The sequence below is a fragment of the Balaenoptera acutorostrata genome, chromosome 13 (assembly GCF_949987535.1).
Source record: "Balaenoptera acutorostrata chromosome 13, mBalAcu1.1, whole genome shotgun sequence".
In the NCBI taxonomy this organism is placed as follows: Eukaryota; Metazoa; Chordata; class Mammalia; order Artiodactyla; family Balaenopteridae; genus Balaenoptera; species Balaenoptera acutorostrata.
In genome coordinates, this window is record NC_080076.1 from 1,024,603 (window position 1) to 1,043,668 (window position 19,066).

A 19,066-nucleotide genomic window follows, 5' to 3' on the forward strand; every position below is an offset into this window, starting at 1 on the left:
TGCCTGCCAATGCAGGGGACACGGGTTCGAGCCCTGGTCTGGGAAGATCCCACATGCCGCAGAGCAACTAGGCCCGTGAGCCACAACTACTGAGCCTGCGCGTCTGGAGCCTGTGCTCCGCAACAAGAGAGGCCACGATAGTTAGAGGCCCGCGCACCGCAATGAAGATTGGCCCCCGCTTGCCGCAACTAGAGAAAGCCCTCGTACAGAAACGAAGACCCAACATAGCAATCAATCAATCAATAAATAAATCTTTAAAAAAAAAAAATGCAAAATAAAAGTTAGCCTTTTAAGGACAAATAATGTCACAAAACCTTTACTTACTGATATCAAACAGCCAGAGACACAGAGCCTTGAGTTTACTGTGTGTTCTCAGGCATGTGCTTTCTGTTTGTAAATTAAGATGAAATAATAGGTCAATATCATTCTAGGACCATTACGTGCAGATTTAAAATGGCCACAAGAGGACTTCTGGTCCAGAGCAGACCTGCTTCCCCCCGATAAGGACGACCATAAGCTCAGGAATGGTGCAGGAGGTGCCCTCAGGAGGCCTCTGGAAGGTGGTAGGAAAGGTGGCTGGTGGGGCCCAGGCCCGAGGATGAGCCCAGAGCTGCGTCCGGCCTCCCTGCCCCCAACCCTTCCCCCGCTCAGCGTCTCCCCGCGGCGCCCGTCCACGCGGAGGTAAACGCCTGCACTCCGTGTCACTGCTGTGTGTTCTTGTAAGAACGTGCCACAGTGCACCGTTGTCCTGGTGGTGACTTTCTCTGTGTCACATGCGGACCGTGTGTTCTTGTGGCCAGAACGTCGCTGTGAACATCATGGTACGTCTCCTGGTGCAGATGCTTCTTTAGGGAACAGACACTGGGCCGAAATGCCCAAGACCCGCTTTACAAGGCAGTGAGCCACGTGCCGCTCCCACCAACAGTGAGTAGGACTTCCCCATTCGTCCTGTACTTGCAGACACGTCAGATTTTTAATGCGGGAGGAATGACACCTTCACTGCAGTAAGGTGTCCTACTCACGAGAACAGGGTGTCCACCCATTTAATCAGGTCTCAGTAAAAGGTTTTTCAAAATTTAAAAACATCCGCATGGTTCTTACCCATTTTTTGTTAAAATTTATTTTTAATTACTTTATACTTTTTTGTTGCTATTCTAATTGGCATTTCTAGAATTAAGCGTCCCCATTGTTGCTGGTATAGAGAAATGCAGTTTAATTTTGATATTGAGTTGATACATGTAATTGAACTCTCTTACAATTCTAGAAATTTTCCTGATGGTTCTTTTCGGTTTCTACGTAAAAAAATCATTGACTTTGTTTCCTTTGGGGACAGGTCGCCTGGTTGAACTGGACTTAGATCTCATCTTGGTGGCTCCTGGTTTCTGATCGCATGTATCAATAGAGGCCAGGCTGCCTGGTGCTGTAAGCCAGGGGCTCGGGGCGGTCCTCTCCTGATGATGGGCAGCCTCGTGACTCCCTGAATCTCGCTGCAGATCCTTGTTGGCTATGAATTTAGTATTTCCCCAGGACTCTGTTCTGGAGACATTTTCTTACATTTCTGTAGGATCTCTTCAGGAGCCATTTTGAGTTTGGGTTTGCTGTGTTCCTGTTTCTCCATCAAACGAATTCCAATTTCTGGATCATCTAATGGCACTTTTGCTTGATTTCTAGTATCGTTAAAGATACAACCTTTAAAGTTTTTCCCATCTGTGCAGTGAGTTGGGAAGACATTTTCTCTGTCTACCTTCTTGACCCTGAGGCCCTCAAGTTGTTACTTCTGAGTTATTTTGACTTATGGAGCATTATCTTACGGGTCAATTCCTCAGTGTCCCACCAAGACAAGTCCTAATGAAAACCAAATACGATCCAACAACTGGATTTTGACTGAACTGCAGTAAACTTACAAATTCCTTATGAAGGCTGGCTACTACAGAATACTGAATTTTCACATTCGGGACACGGTACATCTCTCCACTGATGTCAGTCTCTTACGTTTCTCTGTCAGGTCTGGTCACTTTCTTCATACGTGCCCTTATGTTCCCCAAGTTTATATCCACACGTTTTACATGTACTTGAGCTATCGTGAATGGGATCTTTCTTCTTCAGTCTATTCTACACATAAGGGAGCTATTTTTATTGCTATTGTTATTTTAATTTGTAAGCTGCCACTTTACTGATTTCTTATTTTTAGCAGTTCATTTCCTTGGTTGATCATTATATCTGTAAATATCTGTTTCTTCTTCTGGTTGTGGATCTTCTATTTCCTGTCTCACAGCAGTGGCTGGAGTAATAAATGTTAAATCAAAGCATGGTACAGATTAGTCTTTCTTCTTCCTGACTATAGTGAGGACTTTTCTAATATTTTATTAAAAATAAAGTTTTTGAGAGAGATTAACCAAGATGGCGGAGTAGAAGGACGTGCACTCACTCCCTCTTGCGAGAGCTCCAGAATCACAACTGTCTGCTGGACAATCATTGACAGGAAGACCCTGGACTTCACCAAGGAGGATACCCCATGTCCAAGGACAGAGGAGAAGCCACAGTGAGACGGTAGGAAGGGCGCAATCAGAGTAAAATCAAATCCCATAACTGCTGGGTGGGTGACTCACAGACTGGCGAACACTTATACCACAGAAGTCCACCCACTGGAGTGAAGGTTCTGAGCCCCACGTCAGGCTTCCCAACCTGGGGGTCCGGCAACGGGAGGAGGAATTCCTAGAGAATCAGACTTTGAAGTCTAGTGGGAATTGATTGCAGGACTGTGACAGGACTGGGGGAAACAGAGACCCCACTCTTGGAGGGCACACACAAAGTAATGTGTGCATCGGGACCCAGGGGAAGGAGCAGTGACCCTGGGGGAGACTGAACCAGACGTACCTGCTGGTGTTGGGGGGGTCTCCTGCAGAGGCAAGTGGTGGCTCTGTTTCACCGTGGGGATAAGGACACTGGCAGCAGAGGTCCTGGGAAGTTCTCCTTGGCGTGAGCCCTCCCAGAGTCTGCCATTAACCCCACCAAAGAGCACGGGTAGGCTCCAGTGTTGGGTTGCCTCAGGCAAAACAACCAACAGGGAGGGAACCCAGCCCCACCCATCAACAGTCAAGTGGATTAAGGTTTTACTGGGCTCTGATCGCCACAGCAACAGGGAGGGAACCCAGCCCCACCCATCAACAGTCAAGTGGATTAAGGTTTTACTGAGCTCTGACCGCCACAGCAACAGTCAGCTCTACCCACCACCAGAGCCTCCCATCAAGCCTCTTAGATAGCCTCAACCACCAGAGGGCAGACAACAGAAGCAAGAAAAACTACAATCCTGCAGCCTGTGGACCAAAAACCACAGTTACAGAAAGACAGAGAAGATGAAAAGGCAGAGGGCTATGTACCAGATGAAGGAACAAGAAAAAACCCCAGAAAAACAACTAAATGAAGTGGAGATAGGCAACCTTCCAGAAAAAGAATTCAGAATAATGATAGTGAAGATGATCCAGGACCTCGGAATAAGAATGGAGGCAAAGATTGAGAAGATGCAAGAAATGATTAACAAAGACCTAGAAGAATTAAAGAACAAACAAACAGAGATGACCAATACAATAACTGAAATGAAAACTACACTAGAAGGAATCAATAGCAGAATAACTGAGGCAGAAGAACGGATAAGTGACCTGGAAGACAGAATGGTGGAATTCACTGCTGCGGAACAGACTAAAGAAAAAAGAATAAAAAGAAATGAAGACAGCCTAAGAGACCTCTGGGACAACATTAAACGCAACAACATTCGCATTATAGGGGTCCCAGAAGGAGAAGAGAGAGAGAAAGGACCAGAGAAAATATTTGAAGAGATTATAATCGAAAACTTCCCTAACATGGGAAAGGAAATAGCCACCCAAGTCCAGGAAGCGCAGAGAGTCCCATACAGAATAAACCCAAGGAGAAACACGCCGAGACACATAGTAATCAAAGTGGCAAAAATTAAAGACAAAGAAAAATTATTGAAAGCAGCAAGGGAAAAACGACAAATAACATACAAGGGAACCCCCATAAGGTTAACAGCTGATTTCTCAGCAGAAACTCTGCAAGCCAGAAGGGAGTGGCATGAAATACTTAAAGTGATGAAAGGGAAGAACCTACAACCAAGATTACTCTACCCAGCAAGGATCTCATTTAGATTTGATGGAGAAATCAAAAGCTTTACAGACAAGCAAAAGCTAAGAGAATTCAGCACCACCAAACCAGCTCTACAACAAATGCTAAAGGAACTTCTCTAAGTGGGAAACACAAGAGAAGAAAAGGACCTACAAAAACAAACCCAACACAATTAAGAAAATGGTCATAGGAACATACATATCGATAATTACCTTAAACGTGAATGGATTAAATGCCCCAACCAAAAGACATAGACTGGCTGAATGGATACAAAAACAAGACCCATATATATGCTGTCTACAAGAGACCCACTTCAGACCTAGGGACACATACAGACTGAAAGTGAGGGGATGGAAAAAGATATTCCATGCAAATGGAAATCAAAAGAAAGCTGGAGTAGCTATACTCATATCAGATAAAATAGACTTTAAAATAAAGAATGTTACAAGAGACAAGGAAGGACACTACATAATGATCCAGGGATCAATCCAAGAAGAAGATATAACAATTATAAATATATATGCACCCAACATAGGAGCACCTCAATACATAAGGCAACTGCTAACAGCTATAAAAGAGGAAATCGACAGTAACACAATAATAGTGGGGGACTTTAACACCTCACTTACACCAATGGACAGATCATCCAAAATGAAAATAAATAAGGAAACAGAAGCTTTAAATGACACAATAGACCAGATAGATTTAATTGATATATATAGGACATTCCATCCAAAAACGGCAGATTACACGTTCTTCTCAAGTGCACACGGAACATTCTCCAGGATAGATCACATCTTGGGTCACAAATCAAGCCTCAGTAAATTTAAGAAAATTGAAATCATATCAAGCATCTTTTCTGACCACAACGCTATGAGATTAGAAATGAATTACAGGGAAAAAAACGTAAAAAAGACAAACACATGGAGGCTAAACAATACGTTACTAAATAACCAAGAGATCACTGAAGAAATCAAACAGGAAATAAAAAAATACCTAGAGACAAATGACAATGAAAACACGACGACCCAAAACCTATGGGATGCAGCAAAAGCGGTTCTAAGAGGGAAGTTTATAGCTATACAAGCCTACCTAAAGAAACAAGAAAAATCTCAAGTAAACAATCTAACTTTACACCTAAAGAAACTAGAGAAAGAAGAACAAACAAAACCCAAAGTTAGCAGAAGGAAAGAAATCATAAAGATCAGAGCAGAAATAAATGAAATAGAAACAAAGAAAACAATAGCAAAGATCAATAAAACGAAAAGTTGGTTCTTTGAGAAGATAAACAAAATTGATAAGCCATTAGCCAGACTCATCAAGAAAAAGAGGGAGAGGACTCAAATCAATAAAATCAGAAATGAAAAAGGAGAAGTTACAACAGACACCGCAGAAATACAAAACATCCTAAGAGACTACTACAAGCAACTTTATGCCAATAAAATGGACAACCTGGAAGAAATGGACAAATTCTTAGAAAGGTATAACCTTCCAAGACTGAACCAGGAAGAAACAGAAAATATCAACAGACCAATCACAAGTAATGAAATTGAAACTGTGATTAAAAATCTTCCAACAAACAAAAGTCCAGGACCAGATGGCTTCACAGGTGAATTCTATCAAACATTTAGAGAAGAGCTAACACCCATCCTTCTCAAACTCTTCCAAAAAATTGCAGAGGAAGGAACTCTCCCAAACTCATTCTATGAGGCCACCATCACCCTGATACCAAAACCAGACAAAGACACTACAAAAAAAGAAAATTACAGACCAATATCACTGATGAATATAGATGCAAAAATCCTCAACAAAATACTAGCAAACAGAATCCAACAACACATTAAAAGGATCATACACCACGATCAAGTGGGATTTATCCCAGGGATGCAAGGATTCTTCAATATACGCAAATCAATCAATGTGATACACCATATTAACAAATTGAAGAATAAAAACCATATGATCATCTCAATAGATGCAGAAAAAGCTTTTGACAAAATTCAACACCCATTTATGATAAAAACTCTCCAGAAAGTGGGCATAGAGGGAACCTACCTCAACATAATAAAGGCCATATATGACAAACCCACAGCAAACATCATTCTCAATGGTGAAAAACTGAAAGCATTTCCTCTAAGATCAGGAACGAGACAAGGATGTCCACTCTCACCACTATTATTCAACATAGTTCTGGAAGTCCTAGCCACGGCAATCAGAGAAGAAAAAGAAATAAAAGGAATACAAATTGGAAAAGAAGAAGTAAAACTGTCACTGTTTGCGGATGACATGATACTATACATAGAGAATCCTAAAACTGCCACCAGAAAACTGCTAGAGCTAATTAATGAATATGGTAAAGTTGCAGGTTACAAAATTAATGCACAGAAATCTCTTGCATTCCTATACACTAATGATGAAAAATCTGAAAGAGAAATTATGGAAACACTCCCATTTACCATTGCAACAAAAAGAATAAAATACCTAGGAATAAACCTACCTAGGGAGACAAAAGACCTGTATGCAGAAAACTATAAGACACTGATGAAAGAAATTAAAGATGATACCAACAGATGGAGAGATATACCATGTTCTTGGATTGGAAGAATCAACATTGTGAAAATGAGTATACTACCCAAAGCAATCTACAGATTCAATGCAATCCCTATCAAATTACCAATGGCATTTTTTACGGAGCTAGAACAAATCATCTTAAAATTTGTATGGAGACACAAAAGACCCCGAATAGCCAAAGCAGTCTTGAGGCAAAAAAATGGAGCTGGAGGAATCAGACTCCCTGACTTCAGACTATACTACAAAGCTACAGTAATCAAGACAATATGGTACTGGCACAAAAACAGAAACATAGATCAATGGAACAAGATAGAAAGCCCAGAGATTAACCCACGCACCTATGGTCAACTAATCTATGACAAAGGAGGCAAAGATATACAATGGAGAAAAGACAGTCTCTTCAATAAGTGGTGCTGGGAAAACTGGACAGCCACATGTAAAAGAATGAAATTAGAATACTCCCTAACACCATACACAAAACTAAACTCAAAATGGATTAGAGACCTAAATATAAGACTGGACACTATAAAACTCTTAGAGGAAAACATAGGAAGAACACTCTTTGACATAAATCACAGCAAGATCTTTTTCGATCCACCTCCTAGAGTAATGGAAATAAAAACAAAAATAAACAAGTGGGACCTAATGAAACTTCAAAGCTTTTGCACAGCAAAGGAAACCATAAACAAGACGAAAAGACAACCCTCAGAATGGGAGAAAATATTTGCAAATGAATCAACGGACAAAGGATTAATCTCCAAAATATATAAACAGCTCATTCAGCTCAATATCAAAGAAACAAACACCCCAATCCAAAAATGGGCAGAAGACCTAAATAGACATTTCTCCAAAGAAGACATACAGACGGCCACGAAGCACATGAAAAGATGCTCAACATCACTAATTATTAGAGAAATGCAAGTCAAAACTACAATGAGGTATCACCTCACTCCTGTTAGAATGGGCATCATCAGAAAATCTACAAACAACAAATGCTGGAGAGGGTGTGGAGAAAAGGGAACCCTCTTGCACTGTTGGTGGGAATGTAAATTGATACAGCCACTATGGAGAACAATATGGAGGTTCCTTAAAAAACTAAAAATAGAATTACCATATGACCCAGCAATCCCACTACTGGGCATATACCCAGAGAAAACCGTAATTCAAAAAGACACGTGCACCCGAATGTTCATTGCAGCACTATTTACAATAGCCAGGTCATGGAAGCAACCTAAATGCCCATCAACAGACGAATGGATAAAGAAGTTGTGGTACATATATACGATGGAATATTATTCAGCCATAAAAAGGAACGAAATTGAGTCATTTGTTGAGAAGTGGATGGATCTAGAGACTGTCATACAGAGTGAAGTAAGTCAGAAAGAGAAAAACAAATATCGTATGTTAATGCATGTATGTGGAACGTAGAAAAATGGTACAGATGAGCCAATTTGCAGGGCAGTAGTTGAGACACAGATGTAGAGAATGGACATATGGACACCAAGGGGGGAAAACTGCGATGAGGTGGGGATGGTGATGTGCTGAATTGGGCGATTGGGATTGACATGTATACACTGATGTGTATAAAACTGATGCCTAATAAGAACCTGCAGTATAAAAAAACAAACAAAACAACTAATACTAAACTTTCATTGGGTTATTTGTATGGAAATATGTTAATATAAATGTTTCAGACATTACATGAAATTTCTAAAAATCTTATATTTGTATTTGTATGGAAATATGTATGGAAATATGTTAATATAAATGTTTCAGACATTACATGAAATTTCTAAAAATCTTATATTTGTATTTGTATGGAAATATGTATGGAAATATGTTAATATAAATGTTTCAGACATTACATGAAATTTCTAAAAATCTTATATTTGTATTTGTATGGAAATATGTATGGAAATATGTTAATATAAATGTTTCAGACATTACATGAAATTTCTAAAAATCTTATATTTGTATTTGTATGGAAATATGTATGGAAATATGTTAATATAAATGTTTCAGACATTACATGAAATGTCTAAAAATCTTATATTTGTATTTGTATGGAAATATGTATGGAAATATGTTAATATAAATGTTTCAGACATTACATGAAATTTCTAAAAATCTTATATTTGTATTTGTATGGAAATATGTATGGAAATATGTTAATATAAATGTTTCAGACATTACATGAAATTTCTAAAAATCTTATATTTGTATTTGTATGGAAATATGTATGGAAATATGTTAATATAAATGTTTCAGACATTACATGAAATTTCTAAAAATCTTATATTTGTATTTGTATGGAAATATGTATGGAAATATGTTAATATAAATGTTTCAGACATTACAGGAAACGTCTAAAAATCTTATATGTTCTGGTATAATGTTATAAGTAATAATCCTAGTTATTACTTTAAAATGTATATCTCAGAAATAACTAATTATCTTGTCAACTGCATGATTATGAACTTTCATCAAATCTTTAACCATGGTCATTTTTAAGTCTTTTGTCATTTACAGACAGTTCTGGGTGTACTCTGATGATTTTGCAAATATGTTCCTATAAAAGAGTTTCATCTTCAAGAAATTCATGGAAAAGACTCTGACAAGTACAGGTTTCTGGTAACTGACTGTACTGCTGAACTGAATGAATAAGCATTTTCAGAACTCTAATGAAAAACTGATGAACTCATAAAAGTGCTAACAAAAGATCAAGATGAAAAAAAAGAAATTAATTACATGCGACTGAGTGAACTGATGAGGATGAGTATAATTTTTGTGACTTTCTGTCTGAATTAAAAAAAAAAAAAAAATCCCACAAGGACTCAGAGGAAAAGAATATACAAATCAATTTTCACTGCAAAGTAAAGGAGCTGTCACAGTGGAGGATTACTGGACTGAATGTCAATGTTATGACATAGTATAAGTGTGTTTCATGTTTGGTAATTGCAATCATTGTTGCTTTTGTTGTGGTCAAAAAAAAAAAAAAAAAAAAAAAATGGGTGGAAGACCTAAATAGACATTTCTCCAAGAAAGACATACAGATGGCCAAGAGGCACACGAAAAGATGCTCAACATCACTATTAGAGAAATGTAAATCAAAACTACAATGAGGGATCACCTCACACCGGTCAGAATGGCCATCATCAAAAAATCTACAAACAATAAATGCTGGAGAGGGTGTGGAGAAAAGGGAACCTTCCTACACTGTTGGTGGGAATGTAAATTGATGCAGCCACTATGGAGAGGAGTATGGAGGTTCCTTAAAAAACTAAAACTAGGGCTTCCCTGGTGGCGCAGTGGTTGAGAGTCTGCCTGCTAATGCAGGGGACACGGGTTCGAGCCCTGGTCTGGGAAGATCCCACATGCCGCGGAGCACCTGGGCCCGTGAGCCACAACTGCTGAGCCTGCGCGTCTGGAGCCTGTGCCCCGCAACGGGGGGGGCCGCGATGGTGAAAGGCCCGCGCACCGCGATGAAGAGCGGTCCCCGCACCGCGATGAAGAGTGGCCCCCACTTGCAGCAACTAGAGAAAGCCCTCGCACGAACCGAAGACCCAACACAGCCAAAAATAAATAAATAAATAAATAAAGTAGCTAAAAAAAAAAAAACAAAAAAAAACTAAAACTAGAACTACCATATGACCCAGCAATCCCACTACTGGTCATATACCCTCAGAAAACCATAGTTTGGTAGTTTTTAATAAATCCTTACAATGACCAACCTTCTATTTCTCTTTCTTTTCACATTAACTCAGACATCTTCTAGCCTGCATCCCCTGTCTCTGATGATTTTCCATGTCAGTATGTACACTAATTGCATCTCCTGCTAACATACATTGTGTTACCATATTCAGACAGTACATTTATAGACTTGTGTTTTCTTAGGTAGTGAATCTGTTTATTCTATTCTGTTGTTGCTAGGTAGTTGATGGGATACTTGATTTCTTTTATGGATTCTAGTTTTCAGTCATTCTTGACTACACTGGCAAGTTTCCAGGCCAGTCCTTACAGTCTGAGCCAACGTACCTCCACGTAATGGCGCAGACTACTTGCATCAGAGATGCTGTTTCAGGAGATGTGGGAATGGGCCCAGGAAGCTGTACTTTTTTTTTTTTTTAATTTATTTATTTATTTTTGGCTGTGTTGGGTCTTCATTTCTGTGCGAGGGCTTTCTCTAGTTGTGGCAAGCGGGGGCCACTCTTCATTGCGGTGCGCGGGCCTCTCATTATCGCGGCCTCTCTTGTTGCGGAGCACGGGCTCCAGACGCGCAGGCTCAGTAGTGGTGGCTCACGGGCCTAGTTGCTCCGCGGCATGTGGGATCTTCCCAGACCAGGGCTCGAACCCATGTCCCCTGCATTGGCAGGCAGATTCTCAACAACTGCACCACCAGGGAAGCCCAGGAAGCTGTACTTTTAACAAGCAATACCTACGATTTTTATGAACACAGGTTTGAGAGCCTCAAACACTGAAGTTTGGCTCTTCCCAGTTCTGGAGACATATATTCTGTTCTTCATTACAGAGTCTTCACTTAAGTAACTTAAATCAGTCTAGAGAACAAAACCAAATCTTTCTTTTTGATAACTCCTGAAAGAGTAAAAGTGGGAAATATTTTACGTCTAATACCCCTAAACCTCAAAAGCACTCTGCAAGTCAGATACTCAGAGAGGTTAAATCGTTTGCTCAAGGTTACACCAGATCACGTTTAGCATAGAATTTAAACTAAAGTCGGCATGACTCCAGTGCCTGAGATGACTACAACACATCATGCTGCCATCCCACTCAACTATTTCCATTAGCCAACAATGGAGATCAGATAAGGACTGAAATTGTTGGAAGGGAGGGAACAAATAGCCTGTATAAGGAGGAGAGAAGGAGACTCAGAGCAGAAAAATGGGGAAGGAGAGCAAGCCCACCCTGAGCACACTCTTAGATGGAAGTGGAGGTCTGAGTATATGCTGGAGACAGCTGCCAAAGAACACTAGAAAGACATACAATGCCCTACGAGGAACAAGGTAAATTCAAGGCAACTTAAGGGAGAGCAAGGTCAGCCTGTCCCCCGACCCTCAATTATAGTGAGACCATTCCAAGATGGTTCCACTCAGATATTGGTCTTTAGGTTAATTATTCAATGAAAAAATAAAGGTCCTCTTAAGGAAAAAAAAAAAAAAAAAAAAAAAAAAAATAAAGTTTTTAATTTTATTCAAGACATATTTCCTTTACCGTTTATATAAATATTCTTTTATTTCTGGTTCGCTAAGAATTACTAGGAATTTATACACCACGAATCAACAAATCAAAAAGAGATTTTAACCCTTAGATACAGCTCTTGTTACAGTTCTGGATTCAATTTGTCTTTTACTTAGTATGTTATGGATTGACAAGAATTCTCTGATGAAAGAAAGAAAAAAATGAAATAAGGACAAAGAGAATTTGGAGCATGCAACCTTAGGGTGGGATAAATCATTTGTGGTGCAGCTCTTTAGGAGAATGTCACTGTTAAAATACCAAATTCACATATCTTATTGTTATTTTCTTCTAATAGCTCATAACTATCATTCTATAATAAACAAGCTCTTTTTGCTCTTAAGAAGCCAATAGAGAGGTGTAATACAGGTAGTTAAATAAAACAAAAACACAACTATAAGGCTGTAGAAAGTTCAAAATATAGAAATATGTCTTTTAAATCTCTAAGAATGTCACATTTTGCTAATTCTGATGATACTCTTATGTTAGAAGATGAAGATTCGCTGGAGGCCAGTTTCAAGGGCTGAGTCTGGGGAGTTTCTTTGATTTAATTTAATTAATTTATTTTTGGGTCTTCGTTGCTGCGCACAGGCTTTCTCTAGTTGCAGCAAGCAGGGGCTACTCTTCGTTGCGATGTGGGGGCTTCTCATTGCGGTGGCTTCTCTTGTTGCAGAGCACGGGCTCTAGGCGTGCAGGCTTCAGTAGTTGTGGCTCACAGGCTCAGTAGTTGTGGCTCGTGGGCTCTAGGCACGCGGGCCTCAGTAGTTGCGGCACACGGGCTCAGTAGTTGTGGCTCGCGGGCTCTAGAGTGCAGGCTCAGTAATTGTGGCGCATGGGCTTAGTTGCTCCGCGGCACGTGGGATCTTCCCAGACCAGGGCTCGAACCTGTGTCCCCTGCACTGGCAGGCAAATTCCTATCCCCTGTGCCACCAGGGAAGTCCCGAGTCTGGGGAATTCTAACCGTGAATTCAATACTCTGTTTCTCACACACGTGCAGGCACATGCACATACATACACACACACACACACACACACACACACACACACACACACACACACACACACACACACACACACACACACACACACACCATAAACGTGTGTGGGCACAGACAAGCCAGGATTCCCCCCACCACTAGATGCCTCCAGAGGTGAACACGCAGAGAGCAGTACCTGTCTTGTCGGTCAGCAGGTACACCAGGCGCCCCAGCTCCTCCGGGATGGTGCTGGTCCGGACCACTGTGCCGGGAATATTCTCATCTTTCATAATCATCCACCCGTAGGCGGCTTTGCCCATGTCCAGGTTCACACGCAAACTGCCAAAGAAAACCCATCTCAGTCATTAGCGTGATCCAACACCTCACGTCCAGGTTTTCCATATAAATTTATTTACTTAAATGTACTGTCTTTAATTCATATGGAATAAATAGATCATATTGGATGTTAGACTGTAAGATAAATGAACGTGTTGACATTTGAGTCAACAGGCCTCTTTTCAGCCCAGAGCGTGTTTGCAGGTGCCGGAGAAGCAGGTGCTCCTACTCGGCCCTCCAGCCCGGTTTGCGACGGCAGCAGGACCTGGGAAGGGCAGACACAGCGAAGCTCCCCATCTAGGCTCAAAGTGGAGAGCACCATGTGGAAGGAAGTCGCCGGCCTTACTGGGAATCAACATCTGAAACGGGTCTGGATATCTGGCCCATCATTTTACAAAAACAAAGAAGCGTCCCCAGTGTGATGAGTGCCCTGCGGGAGGGGAACAGGCTCCGGGGGGAGGACCGGGTGGGCAGAAGGCCCTTTGAGCGCGCAAGCCCCTGGGCCAGGCCCTGAGACCAGAGGACCAGAAAGGCTGAGAGCGGGGGGCGGCGCCAGCCCGCCTCGCGGAGCCTGGACTTCAGGGTCAGAGCCACGACCCCCGAGCAGGCTGAGCCACGGCCCGAATTACGCTCTACGGTGGACCGTCCTGCACCCGCCCGGCATGCGCCGTTCTGCTGGGGAGATTGATGTCCACAGCACCAGCACCTGTAAGCTGCCCTCCGACATGATGCTGACTGTCTCCTTCCACCGACCAAGAGCCGCCGTGGCCCACCCATGCCGGGTGTACACACTGATGTTATGTAATTTGATGAAATGGGATTATTAACCGAAATCAAGAGATCTGTTTTTCCACTTCAGTGAAATGGAATGGTTTTGAAAGACTGGATAGTGATGAATTGTTCTAAAAAAACATTTTTAATAAGGTGTGGGTGAGACAAAAAACAAGGAACTTAAATCTTCGGGAAGATTCTCACCAGACAGATCTGTAAAATCGTTTTCCCTCCGCCATAAGGAAATCCAAAGGGGAAATTATAAACCATGCACTACGAATACCTCTTTGTATGAGGACAACAACGCAGACTTTCAAAACATACTAAAAAAAAGGGCCAGAGCTCTACATTAACAGACTGGTGAATGAACATACATTTCTATGAATTAATGTAAAACGTAATGTAAACACATATGTGTATGATTCGTAGAAATTCGTTTTTCTCGTTGACCCATTTTTAAGCAGCCCCGTTGTGCAGGGCGCGGGCAGGTGGTCCAGGAGGGGGGCCTGCAGGACACTGGCTGAGGCGCTCCGCCCGGGGACTGTGCTCTGCCCCGTGCAGGGTCCACTGCCCTCTGGCCTCAGCACCCCTGGGACAAGCGTTCTGCGGAGCGCGTGGAGCCATCCAGCCCGCGAGCGGCGTTCCCCGCCAGCCTGCATCCAGAGTCGTGCCGCACACGTCTGTCCCCCTCGCGTCTCCCCACACACCCCCATCACCTTAGACGTCTACGTGTTACTCTTTGACCCAACTTTTCCCCGTGATTCTTTCTCCAAAGCCCAAATTCCACATACACAAACTCGCCACGTCTGAAACCTGTCCCCTGGACACCCTCGCGATACCGCCATCTCCCACGGGGGGCAGACGTTGTTCTGTGGACAGTCCATCGGGGGCCCGTGTGGGGCTCCAGACTGCTCACCCCTATTCTGCTTCCAACCAGCAAGGGCCTGAATAAAAGCCCTCTTTCCTTTGATGCCTCTACCACACACCATCATCTTCGTGGATAACCACAAAGGTATTCTAAATACGAGTTCAGAATATTTAGGATATTAGAGAACTGTGAAACAAAACAAGAGCTTGAGAACAGTAAACATTAGTGAGGATGTGGGGAAACAAGTATTTTAATGAACTGCAAGTAGAAGTGTCATCAGCGGAGCCACTTAGAGAGGACTTGGCAGCATGCAGTGAAACGAAGACTGGCCAGAGTGTCACCGGCCGCGCCTCTTCCAGCCATCGGCCCACTAGGAGAAGCCCCGACGTGTGCCCAGCAGCACGTACTAGGATGCCGTCCGTGCGGCACTGATTGTGAAAACATCCAAGCCGCCCAGCAACAGTATAGTTAAAATTGGGGCAATAGCAAACCAAGGCACAAAGACACTTAATACAATCACATTTATGAATTTTAAAAAAATACACAAAACTTTATAACGTTCACGGGTCCCACCATATGCACCAAGGCCATAGAAACACGAACAGAAAGGACCCACCCCAATTTCAGGAGAAAAATCACCTCTGGGGAAGGCAGGAGCAGAGAGAGGGAAGGTCCATGACTTTATGACATCTACCTTCTTAAAAAGAAAAAGGATCTGAACAAAGACTAAACATGTTAAATCTATGACAAACACAAGGGCATTTGTCACTAGACTCTGGACCTTTTACTTACCTTAGAAATTTCATAATTTACAATTGTATAGTAAGATTGCAACTTAAAACAAATGGTGGTCCATCCTACCTTGGACAGTTTTGTTGCAATCCTGCCTGAAAGCACAGGACTGGAATGGAGTCCCTCCAAGCCTGGAATTCTAAAGAGCCCCCTGTAAGGACACGCACTAAGAACGTACCACTGCGGGGAGGGCTGCTTGCTAGCTGTTCCCAGAGCAGCTCTCTCCATATACCAGGTGTGTCAAAAATGTTCAGCTGTGTCTCATTTTTTTTACACAGAATATTTTTATTTACAAGATTTTTATTTCATTTGATTAAAAGAATGCACAAGTGTGAAATGCAAAATATAAGTGTGGCAAAGAGAGCGAAATTTGGCTAACGAAAACCAGAAAATCAAAGATATCCAGGGGTGTGCAGGGAGGCAGGCAGACACCCAGGGGCGTGGAACAATACTGCACGGAGACGACAGGGGCTGGCACGGGGAAACATGCCACGGCTCAAGCTAACGCTGAGATACCCCCAGCAGCCCACGAACCAGGAAGGGCTCCCAGGGTTTCAGCGAGAAGTAAGAAGAACCACCAACAAATGAGAGGCCCCTTAGCAACGGTGAAAACAGGGCCTAGATTTAGAGGTAAGAAAATTTCATCTGTTCAAGAGGCTAGGATTTGGAGAGCCAGTAAAGAAAGTATCAAATCACAGAAAGGAAGCAAACGTCTGGCACAGGGTGTGGGCGTCACTGTCCCTCACGGCAGGACACTCGTCGTGGGCGGCGGCCACGTTTACGGCAGGTAGGACACGAAACGTGGCTGGGTGAGCGGCAGCCCTTCCTCACGCCTCGGAGGCAGACTGGTGAAGCCCTTCAGTCAGCAAGGAGTCACTCAGCCCCAGACCATCACCAGGGAGAACAGGACAGAGGAATTATACTTTGTACATAACCAGCCAGGCCTCATTCGTCCTCATTAACGATCAGACCTCAGACCACTCAGATATGCTTCAAGTTCTACCAGGAAGTCTGCGCCTGACGTAATTCTATCAGGAAAGCAGCCGATAGGACGGACCAACTCCACGTGGTGAAGCTGCTCGTATCCAATCCTGTGACCTGCCTAGTAATAAACGCACACTTGGACAGTGATCTTAAGGAATCAGTCGGTGAAGAAAGTCTGTAGGTAAGTCAAAGAAATTAAAATAAAATAATCACAATTTATTTGTCCATAACTTTCACATCTTACAAATTATAATACCTGTACTGGTCAGAAAGAAAATCTTTAACTGACAGCGACACAGACCTTGTAAAGCAGCCCCTCGCTACCTCTTGGCTTTTCCTAATCCTGCTAGGAGGGTGAGGACGCGGCCTGCGCAAGATGACCTGCGGGGAGAGCACCGCAGTCCCCGGGCCTCCCCTGCCCCAGGGGCGCGGGTCCAGGAGGTGTCATCGCCTGCACACAGCACCTGGCTTGTCTGAGCGCCAGGGGTCTCCCATCAGCTGTGGGGAGGCGCCCGGAGGGGTGGCCAGCCAGGAGGAAAGGCTGGCAAAGTACTGGGAGTGTCCTGCCAACAGGTACTAAGTAGCGGCCGCCCAGGAAGAGTTCAGGGTGTGAGGAAGGTTGGAAGAAGAAAAAGAAGGATTTTACAGGACTTCTCTGGTGGCGCAGTGGTTAAGAATCTGCCTGCCAATGCAGGGGACACGGGTTCGAGCCCTGGTCTGGGAAGATCCCACATGTCACAGAGCAACTACGCCCGTGCGCCACAACTACTGAGCCTGTGCTCTAGAGCCCGTGAGCCACAACTACTGAGCCCAAAAGCCACAACTACTGAAGCCCACAGGCCTAGAGCCTGTGCTCTGCAACAAGAGAAGCCACTGCAAGGAGAAGCCCGTGCACCACAACTAAGAGTAGTCCCCGCTTGCTGCAACTAGAGAAAGCCCACGCGCAGCAACGAAGACGCAACGAAGACCCAACGCAGCCAAAAATTTAAAAAAATAAATAAAAAATAAAATAAATAAAATTTTTTTTTAAAAAGAAGGATTTTACAGGGACTTATCTGGGATTTGGGTGTGGTCATAAGACAGAGTCCCCAGGAGTCAGGAAATAAAGTGAGAGTCAGAGTCACTTGGTAACACGCAGGCCAGATGGCCAATGAATGAGCAGGAGCCTGGTGGGCACAGAGCAGGGGCAGGGCCTGGGCGGGGCACGTGACCCCTGTGAAGATGGCCCAGCTGGCTCCTTGGAGCAGACGTCTACAATCGGGAATACAGGGCTCTTCTCTGTGTGCTGTGGTCTCCTTGCAGCTTTTGGTCGAATTACTTTTGAAGACATCAGCCTGCCTCAAGGATCGCAAGGCAAGTGGGTTCCTATCTGCAGCCGGCCAGGCCTTTCTCAAGAGCCTGCAGTCTGCACTGGGCATGGGGCTGAGCGGAAACCAAAGAAGCATCTCTCAGATTCCTCCAGGTCATGCTCCTGAGATCCTGGGCCAGAGAGGGTTTACTAACACAACCACTGTTGTACAGAATTGTAAGAATATAATACTTCATGAGATACTACATCACAAATCAATACCACTGGAATAGTTTAGGTTGACTACAAACCTAAATCCCCTCAAAGAATGCACAAAGCAGTAGTTACTAGTGAAAAAGGGAATGGAGATAACCTTCACGTTCAGAAAAATAAAGCAGAACTACTGCAGAACGCAAGTTCACGGTTTACAAGTGAAAAACTATTAAGGAAAAATACCTTCAACTAGGACAATAATGCCATACAGGTAGGAAGTAGAGCTTAAGTTCACTCTGATTCACACTGTACATCTTGATCAAATGTTAGTACAATAATTTGCTTTTTAATGCAAAAAATTTCTAGAAGCTCAAACTTCAAACACCAAGTTGACAGAGTAATTATCATCACCATATTTAACTTACTTCTTAGTAATGTTCTAATTTTATGGAATTTTAAAACCCAGACCTCTATTCGACTAGTACTTTATAGTAACATGATTTGTGAACAAAAAATTATGTTAAGCCTACTATTTTGAGTATTACAGTAATAGATTATAAGGTAATAGATACCATATATATATTTAAGCTAAATTATGTTGCTAATTTAGCAACTGTGAAATTATCTAGAGACCTATTCCAAATAAGTGCAAAAGTCATGGTAATTTTAGATGGTCAGCTGAACCAGAGGCAGTTGTGACCTTTACTGTTATAAAATAAGAAGAATGAAGTAAACCATCTTCATGGGTCAGGGTGTTCAGGGGTGTCACCGAGAGGAACATGTATGAACCTGCTTTACACTACAGGAAGAAAGCACAAGGTTAATTTTAGAACATAAGATCATCTTAATGGTGGCACTTTCTATTCCAAATAG

The 19,066-nt window shown here is 42.7% G+C and overlaps 1 protein-coding gene across 10 annotated transcripts in view; it reads right to left on the minus strand.

Moving 5' to 3' along the window:
• The window catches only part of ATP9B (ATPase phospholipid transporting 9B (putative)), a 231,072-nt gene that overhangs the window by 56,079 nt on the left and 155,927 nt on the right, over positions 1-19,066 (minus strand). For all 10 annotated transcript variants that reach the window (XM_057526452.1, XM_057526448.1, XM_057526449.1 and 7 more), the window contains one exon: positions 13,138-13,280. In XM_057526452.1, coding sequence (XP_057382435.1) covers positions 13,138-13,280 — 143 coding nt within the window. The remainder of the gene's footprint in view (positions 1-13,137; positions 13,281-19,066) is intronic.